The sequence below is a fragment of the Sturnus vulgaris genome, chromosome 25 (assembly GCF_052056855.1).
Source record: "Sturnus vulgaris isolate bStuVul1 chromosome 25, bStuVul1.hap1, whole genome shotgun sequence".
NCBI lineage: Eukaryota > Metazoa > Chordata > Aves > Passeriformes > Sturnidae > Sturnus > Sturnus vulgaris.
Window position 1 is genome coordinate 6823848 of NC_142267.1, and position 14288 is coordinate 6838135.

The 14288-nt window shown below is 50.6% G+C and overlaps 1 protein-coding gene across 2 annotated transcripts in view; it reads right to left on the reverse strand.

Annotated features, from left to right (window-relative positions):
- Positions 1-14288, reverse strand: part of IGSF21 (immunoglobin superfamily member 21) — a 39562-nt gene that overhangs the window by 8974 nt on the left and 16300 nt on the right. Inside the window, exons 2-3 of one of the 2 annotated variants that reach the window (XM_014888433.2) lie at positions 8679-8791; positions 2570-2691 (exon numbers count right to left, since the gene is read on the reverse strand). In XM_014888433.2, the coding sequence (XP_014743919.2) occupies positions 2570-2691; positions 8679-8791 (235 nt within the window). Of the gene's footprint in view, positions 1-2569; positions 2692-4889; positions 5689-8678; positions 8792-14288 lie in introns of those variants that run through there. The other variant, XM_088178574.1, reaches the window with a different exon arrangement.

Sequence of the window (14288 nt, forward strand, 5' to 3'; positions counted from 1 at the left end):
AATGCTGATAAGGAATAGGAAACACTGATAAGGAATGGGAAAACGCTGATAAGGACTGGAAGAACCCTGATAAGGAACCAGGAAAACGCTAATAAGGAACGGGAAAACGCTGAAAAGGAGCGGGGAAAAAGCAGATGTGGCCGGCTTCTCCCGGGATAACTCTCCCTGCGACAGTTCCACCCGGGTTAGTGCTGATAAGGAGCGGGAAAATGTTGAAAAGGCCCAGGAAAACGCTGGTGAGGACCAAGGGTTGGAATAACGTTGATAAGGATCAAGGAACAGGATAACACTGCTGATGGACCGAGATAATGCTGATAAGGACCAAGGACCAGGAGAACTCTGATAAGGACCGGCATAACGCTGATAAGGGCCAAGGACAGGGATAACGCTGATAAGGACCAGGATAACGCTGATAAAGGACCGGGATAATGCTGATAAGGACCAAGGACTGGGATAACGCTGATAAAGGACCGGGATAATGCTGATAATGGACTGGGATAACGCTGATAAAAGACCAGGATAATGCTGATAAGGATGGCTCCTTCTCAGATAAAGCTCCTTGGGACGGCTCCAGTTGTGCCCAAAGCATGGCAAAGATTCCCGAAAAAAGCGAGAATTAATAGATGGAAAAAGAAAGGGAGAATGAACAGGAACAAAACCCTGGATTGGGAAATGCTTCCTCTATCCCCAAATCCTTCCCGGCCTTGCCACGGCTCTTCAGGAGAGCCCAAAACCAGGCAGGACCTTCCCAAGAAAAGCCAATGATTGGGAAAACCGGCTCTGGGAATGATCTCCTCCTCAGACCGGTTCCTGTTTTCCATGGAATAAGAAGGCCTTGGCATGGAAACCCTTTTTCCGGTTCCACACCTGATTTCCCGGTCATTCCCCAGTTTTTCAAGTCCCTGGTGTTGGAGCAGGGGAATTTTCTGCTCCCAAATTCCATTCGTTCTACGACATGTGGAGAAAGGCAGGAAAACGGAGCTGCTGGAGCCGAGAAGGGTGGCAGCTTTTCCTTGCCAGGTCATGGAGATATTCCCTGAGCAGGGAGGGAATGTTTGATTCCTTGTTCCCCTTCTCCAGCGATTCTCCTGATCCCTCATTCCATGCACAGGGAATGTTTGATTCCTCATCCCATGAATTCTTTCCACTGGCACAGGGAATGTTTCCATCCCATTTAATTCCCCGATGTTCCCGGTGCTCCCGGCTGGAGGTGAGCAATGGCTGAATCCCAAGGAAAGTGCTGGATTTACGCTGGAAAGGCGGCCCCAGAGTCAGGAAAGTGAAATTCCTGCGTTGAGCTGCCAAAACCTTCTCCAGACAGGAATCGTGTCAGGAACTTGTTCAGCATCCGAGGAGCAGATCAGTGGATCCAGGGAAACCAAACGCGGGGATGGAGCAAGTCTGGAGAATCTCTGGAGCATCCCCAGAGCATCCCTGGGCATCTCCTGAGCATCTCCTGAGCATCCTCTGACTCCCCTGAGTAACTCTGGAGTAACTCCTGATCTGCTTGAACATCCACGTGAGCATCCCGAGCTTCTCTTGAACATCCCCGGAGTATCCTCTGAGTAACCCCTGAGTATCCACTGAGTGACCTCTGAGTATCCTCTGAGTAACCCTGGAGTCTCCTTGGAGTATCCCCTCAGTAACCTTGGAGTATCCTTGGAGTAACCCCTGAGTATCCTCTGAGTGGCCCCTGGGCACCCTGAGCATCTCCAGAGCACTCCCAGAGCAATCCCTGAGCATCTCCAACTTCTCCCGAGCCTCTCCTGAGCAGGGCCTGAGGATCCGCCTGATCCATCCCATAATATTCCCTCCCCATCCCTGTTTTCCCACCCTTTCCCCATTCTAAATCCACATTTATTCCCACACAGCCGCACTTTCCCTTAGGATAAAAAAATAACTCCAAACGTACCAGGGAAAACCAGCAAAAAACTCCCAAAAAATCCCAAATTCCAAAGGATTGGGAAGAATTTCTCACGGGATGAGCCAGGCCCAGCCCTTTCCAAGCTATTCTGGATATATCCCAGACTGGAGGAAATCCTGGTTTTCCCCCCCCTCACTGGCAATTTTTCTTACCCCCATGCGGGGAAAAGCGAGCCAGGAAAATCCAATCAGGAAATTCTCATTTCCCAAGGAAACGAGGTCGGAAAGAAACTGGGAGGAAGGAAAATGTCATCCCAGTTTTTTTCCCCTTGGATCAAGCCTCTCCTGACCTTTTTTCCAAGCTCCAGTGTCGGTTTAGAGCAGCTGGAATGGAGTAGGTGTGGAATCAGGAATTAACCTGGAATTCTGGAAGTGATTCCCACTTGGAATAAAAGCAAGGAGACGCTCCCGTGCCTGTTTTATAAATAAATATGGATCTGTTTTTCCCAATTTTCCCAGGCTTTGGGTTTCTCTGCCCATTCCCACCTCTAAAAATCCCCATTTCCCCCACCTTTTCCCTGAGAATCATCAGGAAAATGGAAACACCCCTTGGATGGTGGCGGGATCTGCTGGAATCCTTTCAATGGGGACAAAAATTATGGGGAAAATTCCTAAAAATCTGCATGAACAGGGAAAAGGAACTCACCGCACGGTGGATTGGTAAACAAGGTCTTCCCGCTTCCGGTAATTTTCCATCTGGGAAAAGTTGGTGGAAAACATGGCATCGAAGGTGAAGATCTTCTGCTTGATGGTGCCACCATCAGTGACCTGCGGGAAACAATCCCAGAGTCCCAAATTTGGGAATTTTGGGCCCGTTTTGGAATATTTCAAAGGGTTTTTATTCTGAGAATTTGAATAAATTTATTTCAATTTGAATAGATTTGTTTAAATTTGAATGTGTTGGATTATATTTGAATAGATTTATTTGTATTTTAATATAATTTTTAATATTTGGATATTTATTTAGATTCGAATAAATTTATTTAAACTTTAATCTTTATTAAATACTGTAAATACATTTATTTTAATATTTTATGCGGTGTATTTAAATACTTACATTAGAAATTTATTTTTGTTGGTTTTGGTTTTGGTTTTGTTTTTATATCATGATTTCCATATTTATCCATAGAATCCCAATATTTTTCAGCTTGGAATTTATGGATTTCTGATGCTCCTGCTGAGACGAAATCAAAATCCACATTTTCAGTCCCGCTATTCCATTTTCCAGCTGGGAATTGTAATTTTTAAATAGAAAACGGCTTTTTTTAGGACTTGTTTATTCCCTGTGTCTCCCAGCTCCTCTGGATTTATCTTCCCTGCTTTTGAGGAGGAATTTTAGTGGAAAAATAAGGAGGAAAATGGGAATTTCGGGGCTAAACCAGCTCCAAACAGAAAGTGAAAATTCCCATTTTTTAAAATAAACCAGGAGCAGCAGAAGATCTTGGGATTTAATCCTCAAATCCGACATTTCCCGAAGACAAAACCCCAAATCCCCACCCAACACTTGGCCAAAATTCCACCAATAATCCCAATTTCCTCTTTTCTCGCTTTTTTGTTTATGGCAAAAAGTGGTGGAAAATGAGGGGGGAAAATCCATCACTGAAAAACTTCTTCCAATTTATTATCCCAGGCTGAGGTTTTTATGGGAAAGAAATTCCACCCTGGCACGGATGTGGGATAAAGAAAAGTGGGGAAAATGATGTGAGCTGTAAATCTCCAGCCTCGGGAAATTTCCAGGGAAGTTTCCAAGTATTTTTCCTTTTTTTTTTTCACTTTTCTTTGTGTTTGAGGAGAAACCTGGGAGCTGCTCCAGGATGGAGAAGAGATCCAAATCCAAAGGGATTTTAGGGATTCTTTTAGGTGGGAAGCACTGGGAATGGTGGCGGATTGGGAATTTGCAGTCTTGGGATTTTCCCAGCACATCTGGACAGATGTGGGCCCAAATCCCACCCCATCCAAGGGCAGGAAAATCTGCTGGATTCACCCTCCGGGAATCTTCGCATTCCTTGGAGGTTGGGAATGGTGGGAAGAGCCCTGAGGGATTTCCAGGGAGTTAAAGGCTCCCAGGAAAAGGTCCAGCAGGAATTCTCTCTCTCCAGGGATCAGCCCTAATTCCAGCCTTTTATCCATGCCTGAGGGAACTTTTTGGGAAGAGAAACTCCATAGGAATTTGCAGCCCAACACTTACTGCTGGGAATCAAAAAAGGAGGATAATTGGGCAGCATCTCACGGTTCCTGTCCCAAGGGATATCTCCACTTCCAGGAATTTTGGAAAAAGGGGCTCAGGAACTCATTCTGAGTGCTGATTCCTGCATTATTCATAAATCCCAGGAAAAATCCCATTCCTGACAAAACTTGGCTCTTCCAGAGGCAGCTTCTGCCTGCTGACCTCCCCTGCACAGTGACCTGAAAAAATCCTAAATTCTATTAAAATGAACATTTGCTGTTCCCAAAATCCATTAAAATGTCTGGAGCCTCCCATCAGGATGCCCAAAGGATCCGAAATCATCGGGAAGTGACGGATGTGGGATGAAGGGAGCGAGTTGGGAGCAGCTGGAAAGGGCTGGAGTTGGGATCCGGTCCAGGCTCCATGTCCCGGGGATAGATCCATGAATTCCCTTTCTGCAAGCAAACAGAAATTGCTCTGGAAAGAGGGAAAATTCCCTGGAGCAGCTGCAGCACTCTCGGTGTCCACATCAGAACCACCGGGAAGAACTCGTTATCCTGGAAAACTCTGGATTTAGGGTTTTTCCTGAACCATTCCCTGGAGAATCAAGTGGGAAAAACTCATTATCCTGGAAAACTCCTGGTTTCACTTTTTCCTGGCCCATTCCCCGGAGAATCAAACAGGAAAAACTCATTATCCCGGAAAACTCCTGGTTTCACTTTTCCCTACCCATTCCCTGGAGAATCACAATCAGTGGGAAAAGCTCCTCATCCTGGAAAATTCTGGATTTAGATTTTACCTGCTCATTCTCTGGAGAATAAACCAGGAAAACTCATTATCCTGGAAAACTCCAGATTTAGGATTTTTCCTGCCCATTCCCTGGAGAATCAACTGGGAAAAACTCTTGATCCTGGAAAACTCCTGGTTTCACTTTTTCCTGCCCATTCCTGGGAGAATCAAACAGGAAAAGCTTGTTATCTTGGAAAACTCCAGATTTACGTTTTTCCTGCCCATTGCCTGTAGAATAAACTTATCATCCTGGGAAACTCCTGGTTTCAATTTTTCCTGCCCGTTCCCTAGAGAATTGACTGAGAAAAACTCGTCATCCTGGAAAACTCTGGATTTAGGTTTTTCCTGCCCATTCCCTGAAGAATTGACCGGGAAAAACTCGTCATCCTGGAAAACTCTGGATTTAGGTTTTTCCTGCCCATTCCCTGAAGAATTGACTGGGAAAAACTCGTCATCCTGGAAAACTCCTTGTTTCACTTTTTCCTGCTCATTCCCTGCTCCCAGCAATCCCAGCTCCAGCACGGAGCTCATTCCCTTCCTGCTAATTACCCTGAGCGCCAAACTCTAATTAATGGAGGCAGAGCTCCGTGGGCTCCCCTGCATTCCCAGACATCCCAGGATTCCCACTGGGCACCGGGAGCAGCCAGGGAGTGGTGCCTGGCCCTGTCTGACCCCTCAAATCTGCCAAATCTTTGCAATTCCCAAATTCCCGTGCTCCAAGCCCAGCCCAACCCAGCACCGTTTCCCTTCCCAGTGCACGGATCCAGACTGGAGCCCCCGAGGATTTTCCCTCCATCTCCTGCTTCCCTGTTATTTTTCCTGAGCAAAGAGAGGGCGAGTGGTGCCGCTGGCATGGGATGGAGCAGCTGGGAATATTTTTCCTTGGATTTCTCATCCTGTTCCCGCTCCCTGAACAAGGAGCAGCCTTTCCCTAATGCTCTTCTCCATTCCAGGTTTATAAATAGGGAAAGGATGGCAGGAAAAAGTGAAACCAGGAGTTTTCCAGGATAACAAGTTTTTCCCGATCAGGATCCGGGACAATCGCGGAGATGCCAGGAACCAAGGAACAGCTCCGGGTGTTCCCGGCCTCATCCCGAGCGGATTCCACCGCCCCCGTCTCCTGCCAAGGCTTTTTTGGGAGCTCTCCAGGTGCAGATCCGTGTTCACACCTGTTCCCGGCAACATCGCACCTTGCGGAGCTGTTGGGATTGTTGGATGTTAATTAACGCCTCTGCTCCTGGGATGTGTTCCTGTTTATTCTGGGGAAAATCCCCTTTGCTCATCCCGGGAACGCTGAAATCGGCGGCGTTCCAGCGGCTCAGGGTTTCCCGCTGGGAGGAAAGGGTTTTCCCGGGGTGTTCCTCTGGGAATCCAGGGGAATTGCTGGAACTGTGGGTGCTGGGTGCAGTGTGGGGCTTCTCCACCGGGTTTCACCCATGGGATGAGGCTTCTCCACCTCAGAGTACACAGATCCCGATGGGATCACCCACCTGGGAGTTGTGGATCCATCCCAGGAGTTAGGATCCATCTCAGGAGTTATGGATCCATCCTGTGGGTTATGGATGCATCCTGGGGGTTATGGATCCATTCTATGGGTTATGGATGCATCCTGTGGATTGCAGATCCATCCCAGGGGTTCTGGATCCATCTCAGGGGTTCTGCATCCATCTCAGGGGTTCTGCATCCATCCTGGGGGTTATGGATTCATCCTGTGGGTTATGGATCCATCCCAGGGGTTGTGGATCCATTAATGGGTTACGGATGCATTAATGAGTTATGGATCCATCCCAGGGGTTTTGGATCCATCCCAGGGGTTCTGGATCCATCCCGGGGTTCTGGATCCATCCATGGATAATGGTTCCATCCCAGGGGTTCTGGATCCATCCCAGGGGTTCTGGATCCATCCCATAGATTATGGATCTATCCCAGGGGTTATTCCCAACTCCATTCCCCACCAGAGTGCCGCCATTGACTTTTCCACCTCTCTCTCTCTTTTCCCTCCCCTTTCCGCCCCTGGAGCAGCTCAGACCCCTCAGACTCCAGGAGCTCCCTCTGTTCCTGTCCAATGAATCCCGGGAAAGAGGAGCCGGGCGTGACCCCGATCCCGCGCTCCGGAGCCACATTCCCATGATTTAGGAGCGGAACAAACAGAACTCCGCAGCTCCAGCGGCTCCGCCCCGACTCTCCCGGATCCATCCATCACCTCCAGCCCCCCGGAGCTGCCACTGGAGCTTTGCAAAGCTGTGACAGTCCGGGAGTGTCACAAGACAGGGAGAAAAACGGGAGAAAACTTAAAATCAGGATGGAGTTCAGCAAATCCTGAGATGCTCCATGAGAAACCCAACTTCCCAAAACCAGGAAGCTCCCTGGGAAAGGAGCAAGAGGGAAGGAGGGGTAAAAAACCCTGGAAGAAAGGGGGGGATTTGTGGGGATAAAAATAAAAGCTGGGATATTTCTGCCCTTGCCTTTCCCTGCGAGGTTTCTCGGAGCATCATTTGCTCCGGAGCAGCAGCCGCTCCCGCATCCCTCCTCGCAGGGGGGATTATGCAAATCCAGCTCCCGGGAAAGTGGGTTAATCCAACATTACCGAGTGGAAAAGGGAAGGAAAAACCTGCTGGAGACGGTGGAGCCAGTAGAAAAAAATTCCTCCCTTAAAAAGAGGGGAGGCAAAGCCAATTCCAAGCTGGAATTTTGAATTCGGGGCAGGTTTGGGGTTTTATTCCCTGCCTGAATCCCTTGTCCAGCATTTTGGGGTCCATCTATAAATAATGATGGGAAAATCCATCTCGGATTCCATGGAAATGTTCCTGTGCACACATCACATTCCCCATCCTTTCCCTATTTATAAACCTGGAACGGAGAAGAGCATTAGGGAAGGGCTGCTCCTTGTTCAGAGAGCAGGAACAGGATGGGAAATCCAAGGAAAAATATTCCCAGCTGCTCCATCCCATGCCAGCGACACCACTCGCCCTCTCTTTGCCTCTTCCAGGAGTTTTCCCTGGAAAACTTCAGGTTTTCTTGAAGAAAGCATTTATGGTTGGCAGCTTATCCCAAATTTCCTGGAGAAAGTTCAGGATTGGTGAACCTGAGGCTGGATCAAGGGTCGGGAATTATGATCCAGGAGCAGCTCCAGCCCCCAAATCCCCTTTTCCCAAATAAAACCGGCATCAATATTTACCCTTTCCGAAATAAAACTGGCCTCCCAATTCACCTTTCCAAAATGAAACCAACATCCAAACATCCCCCTTTCCCACATAAAACTGGCCTCCAAATCCTTCCTTTTTCAAATGAAACCATCCTCAAAATTCACCTTTTCCAAATTTACAGTTTCCCAAATAAAACCAGGCTCCGAATTCCCCCCTTTCTCAAATAAAACCAGGAGCTTCCCTCCTGTTCAACATCCCAAATATTTTGGGAACAGGGGAAGTTTTTTTAGAAACTCTACATGAATAGCCCCAAACTTCTCCTCAAACTCCTAATATCCCAAATTTTCCTGATTGCTCCCTTTTCCCCATCACTTTCCACCCACAAGCCCTGGGCAGAGCGGTGCCAACCTCAGCCCCAATCCAAACCCCAACCCAGCAGGGAGCCGAGCCGTCCCTAAATCCGCCCTAAAACACCTGGAAAAATCCACCCGGAGCCCTCGCCATGATCCCAAATCCATCCCGCATCCTTTTCGGCCACACTTTCCCAGGCCAGCCCAGCTCCCTGGAATTGCTATTCCCATCAGCTGGAGCTCCGTCTGCTTCTCCTGCCTCATCCAGCCTTGACCTTCCGTTCCCGAGGCGCCGGAGCTCACCCGGTACCAGACGATCTCCCGCATTTTCCCGTCGGTTTTGAAGTTGCATTTCAGGGTCACGGCGTCTCCCACCACCACCGGAGGCAGGGGCTCGATGCTGACCGTCAGATAACCTGGAAAAGTTGGCAGTAAAAGGCAGGAAAAGGGAGTTGAGCTGCAGGGGACTTTGGAGCGGGGGGGGTTAAATCGCTGTTTTGCAGGAATTCTATGGATTAATGGCACTGTTGGATGCCAGGGAAAGCCCTGCCGATCCTGACTCCTCGCAGGGATGGATTTGGGCCGCCCTTAATGATCCCCAAAATGCCCAAATTGAAGGAAATCATTCCTGGATTTGGGAAAATCCCAGCGGCCCCCATTCCCACTGCAAATTCCCGTCCTTCTTACGGAGCCACTGGCTTTCCATCCTCTCTCCCCATTCCCTGCCCTGAGCTTCCAGAAAACTTCCCAAAACCTTCCCAAATTCCTCATTCCCGACGGGAATGGGTCCAACATCTTCCCCCGAGGATGCAGGACCCCCACCCAGCGGTTTTCCACCTCTTTCCCCCTCTCCCCACATCTGGATTCCGGGTCCATCCTCGCTCCAGAAGGAAAGCCGGAGCCTGGGCAGCTCTGCCCGTCCCTTTTCTCCCTCTTTTCCCTCGATTTGTTGGGAAATCGGGAGCGGGGAGCAGCCGGGGATAGCAGGGCAGGGAATTGCATTCCTGGTTTATTTTCCTGCCTTTCCTGCGGATGTTGGGAATTGATGGATTGACAGCCTGGCAAATCCCAGCCTTTCCTCGGCATCCTTCCCTGTTCGGCACCGGGACATCCCAAAATAACCCCTCACCCACTCCAAATTCCCCCTTTTTTTTTTTTTAGTCGCTCCTCACACAGCCGAGACAAACTCCGGGAAACAGGAACAGGTTTGGAAAGGGGGCTGGAAATCCGAGATTCCTTTGTGGAAGATACCCTGGGAGGGGAGAAGGTGAATTCCCAGGATTTTTTTTGTGCCTCCCAGGCAGTGATCCGAGGCCCAGCATTCCTTGTAAAACAACTTGGAGGTGTTTGTGCCATAAATCCCAGGCACGACCTGCGGGAGAACACGCTCCGGGAACACGTGCCGGCTGCGGCAGCAGGGCAGCGTGGCCTGGAATATTGAACACCGGGAAAAAAACCGGAAAATCCCGTTTTTGTGCTGCTTTTGGGGGGCTGCGGGAACAGCTCTGCACAGGGAAATACGGGGAGGGAAAGTGGATTTTTGGGAATGTTTGGGGGTAGGGCTGAGGATTAAATCCCTTTTCAGCCACAAGTGATGTTTGGAATGAGGGGAATTTTGATGTTGCATCCCGAAATCCTGGTTTTCTTCTCTAGGAGCAACCCAAACCCTGCCCAGTATCCCCGGTCCGCCTGGGGCCGGCGCCTTTCCAGCCTCTCCCTGCCTGCCCAGGGTTTATTTCTGTTCCTAAATCGGGGATTAAATCCCTGCCATTGCCAAGACTGCACGAGGGCCCCTTGGATTCGGGGCTCTGAGGATGGAAAAGGCAGGAATGGGAGGAGGAGGAGAGAGGGAGGAAGGGCAGCCGAGGTCTCTCCGGCTGCCCCGATTCCCCTCGCTCGGCTTTTGACATTTCCGAACGCCGGGATGAGCAACAGGCGCGGAGAAGCGGCGGGGGATGAGCAAATCCTTGGCAGCGCGGCAGGATCCGCCCCAAGGAAACGGGGATGGAGGCTCCGTGCGTGCGGGGAAGCTCTGCCTTCCCTCGGAGCCTCCGCTGGGATCGCAGCTCCCGCCTGCCCCCGGATCAGCGGGAGATTAAAGGGAGCCGGGGAGGAAGCGGCAAAGCTGGAGAAAAGATCGGATTTTCCCTCCTGTCCATGGGAGGTGGAGATCCAGGAGCTTCCAGAGCGGCATTTCCAGATGTTTTCCAGCCCTCTTCCCACACCATTCCCTTCTAGACCAGCGAACTTCCATGGGAGACAGAACCATCCCCATTCCAGTCCAACCTCAGTGGGAATTGCATTTTCCCTCCTTTCCACGGGATCCAGGAGCTCCCAGTGCAGCATTTCCAGATGTTTTCCAACCCTCTTCCCACACTGTTCCCTTCCAGACCCATGCACTGCCATGGGAAGAGGAACCATCCCCATCCCAGACCAGAGCAAAGACTGGATTTTCACTCTGGTCCACAGGATCCAGGAGTTCCCAGTGCAGCATTTCCAGAGGTTTCCCAGCCCTCTTCCCACGTTATTCCCTTCCAGACTGTGCATTTCCATGGGAATGGGATCCATCCCAGTACAACCAGAGCAAAGACTGGATTTTTCCTCCTGTCTACGGGATCCAGGAATTCCCAGTGCAGCATTTCCAGAGGTTTTCCATCCCCCTTCCCACACTGTTCCCTTCCAAACCCATGCAATTCCCATGCCATGGGAAAGGGATCCATCCCCATCTCAGCCAAGGCTTTTGGTGGTGTTTGGACCATTCCCTGATTTTTGGTGGATTTTTAAAGTCAAAAAGAGCCAAGTTTGGGACAGCCCCAGCCACTCCCATGCAGCAAATCCATCCATCCAAGCATTTTTTTCCAAGGAAATCCCCCTCCAAACCCTTCTCTGACCTGCATCTTCTGGGCGGCAGAAAACCCCAAATGGGAATTTTTTCCCCCCTCTGTTCCCTCAATGCGCTAGAAAATCACTCAGAGCTGGCACTGGGAGCAGCTTCCACCTCTATTCCAGGGAATTGGCTTGGCAGAACCTAAAATCCAGACATTTGGTCCCTGAAAACAGCAGGGTGGAACCACAGGATGCTCCCGAGCTTTTCCTGCATGGAAAAGACAAAGCTCTGGAGCTCCAGGATTTATTGCTCCGGTGATCCTCATCCCACGGAGAGCTGATGCCAGAGCCCCCAGCTGGGCCTGGGAGGGGAGGGAAAAATCCAAATGTTCCAAGAGCATCCCTGCTCAAATCCAGTGCAAAACCAGCCCAGAAGTTGTAGAAAAGAAGGAGACAAGAGGGAGAGGGAAACAGATGCCGAGTCCCCACAGGAGCCGGCCAAGGATGCGTGGAGGGGAGGAGGAAAACTGGGAAAACAAAGGCAGGCACTGGAAAATAAAACAGGAATCCAGATGGAGCCGTCCAGACCCCGCTGCTTGGCTGTGGCTGACGTGCGAATCCCATCCCTCATCCTCCCCTTCCCTTCGCTCTCCGACAGGGAACAACTGCGAGGTGTCAGCACCGCTCCCAAGCCTCCCTCGGCTCCTTTTTTTTCGGGATTTACTGAGGAGAACAAAGCGGCGGTGACGGGAACGGCTGGGTGGGAAGAACTCTTCCGAAAAGGGCTCCAAAGGAGAGCCCATCCCAAATTTCTGCCATCCCTCTCCTTATCAGCATCCCTTTATCAGCGGCTCCTTCTCCGCCTCGCTCCGCTTCCCCTTTGCTCTTTTCAATCCGAGATTTTCCAGAGAAAGCCGGGCCGGGCCTCCCCCGGATCGGATTCAGCCCTCTGGAAATTCATCCCTCTGATTAGATGGCAACCCTGGGGAGGAGAGGATATTTTTGCTGGCAATCACTGGGAATTCTGGCACCGTCCAGTTAAAGGGGGATTTTAAAAAAAGGGAAAAGGGAAGGGGGGGGAGGAGAGGGGGAAGGGAGGGATAAAGGAAATGTCCTTTGAAATGGGAATGACGCGTTCATAAAGGAGAACATCGGAACAAACTCGGTGCTTCCAATTACAAAAGAGCTCCCAGGGATGAGGCAGGAATTGCTCCAGCCCTGGAAGTGCAGGATGCTGGATAAAAACCCCGTTCCAGCCCTTCCCAACATTCCACGGGGATTTCTGCCCACAAAGACAGCCGGACACTCCGTGGGAATGGCCAGGGTTGAAGCACAAGGGGCTGGAATCCCTCAGAGGTTCCTGGGGAGGAGGAGAGGGAGGGAATGGATTGGGCCTGTCCCAAGGAAAGGCCTTGGAGTGATGGAGCCTTCCAAGGAATCCCAGCACCACAAGGAGCCCCTTCCACATCTTCCCCAGGTGCCTGATTCCTTCCAACCCACATGGAAATCCAAGATTTATTTATGGAGGTTGCCCAGGGCTCCCATTCCCAGATTTCTCATTTCTCACTGCTTCCCAAAAATCTGACTTCAAACCAATGGAATTCTGGAATTGGATTGGAAGGGATCTTAAAGCTCATCCCATTCCATTGGCAGGGACTCCTTCCACTATCCCAGGCTGCTCCAAGCTTGGACAAATCCTGGGATAGGGAAGCCCCAGATGAAGGTGGATTTTCCCCCTTTCCATGTACCCAAAGTCCAACCCGTTCACATCCTTTTAGGAATGGTCCTTGGAAGCAGCAGCATCCTGGGAGCCCGGGATGGAGCCAGAGGAGGGGATTCTTGGGATCCAGCATCTCCATTGCCCTCTGGAATGTCCCCAGCATCCTCAAGGAGCTGGTGACAACATGAACACCTCATCGTTTTAATTAGCCAGTGATTAATGGGGCTTATCCATAATTCCCTCCCATTTCTCCACCTCCCTTTTCCAAGCTGGGGCACGGATGGGAAAATCAGGAGGGAAGAGGAAAACAAACACCAGCACTCCCTGAACCGGCGGATATCCCACAGTTCCCAGGATTTAAGGAGAGCGGGAGACATTTTGCCCCTCGAGGTGGAATTTAAAGGGGTGCACCCCCCCTGGAAAAAGCTGGGAGTGCTCCTGCAAATTCCTGCCCGGAGGGGAATGTCCACAGGGGTGGTGGATCCCAGGATAGCACCCCCGGATCCGCCGGAACCGAGCGCGCCCTGACCGGCGGCGCTTTGCAACATCTTGTCCATGAAAAATTCAGCAGCTCCAATTGTTCCTGGGAACGCAGCAAATTCCTTCCCGCTCCCTTCCCATGCCTTATTTATGACATTCCAGGACGATTTACAGTCGGAATATGACGCTGCCTCTCCTTGTTAACCCGGGAGGGCTCCAAGGGTGAAGAATTCCCGGCTGGCCCCATCCGGAGAGCTGGAATTTTGCTGAATCCGGAGCTTTTCCACCTGGAAAGCTGCGCTGGGATTTTATGTTATATTGAAACGGGAATAAGCGTTTGGCACGGGTTTAACACCAGCCCGGGAATGGGATGTGACAGCTGGAGCCAGCGCTGTGCTTCCAAGGAAAATGGGCCTTGGGAAGCAGGAAAAATGGATAGGGGCAGCCTTGTGCTGAGTTTTCCTTGGATATTCAGCTTTGCGTCCCAAAAATCCACCAGCTCAGTGTCAACCCCTCCACTGCCTTCCCAAAAGTCATCCTGGCTTTTGGAAAATGGGCGTATTCCCTAAAATAAACCCGGGAAAGTTGGCGTCACCCCCGGGCGAGGAGGAGCCCGGCTGGCCAGGAGCGAATGGCATTAATCCCAGGAAAATGGGATATTAACGGGCCGAGCAGACAATTAAGAGCCAGTAATTAAAATTCCTCTTCCCTCACAAACATCTCATTAGGCGCCGCTTTCCTCCCTCATTTCCATAAGTGGGAGGGAACGATTCCGCAGCTGGAGCTGGAATTATTCCTTAGGCGGGGCTGCTGGACCAAACCAGCTCCTAAATTTTTAGGGATCAGGAGAAAATGTATGGAATGAGCAGGGGGATGTCCAGCCCGTT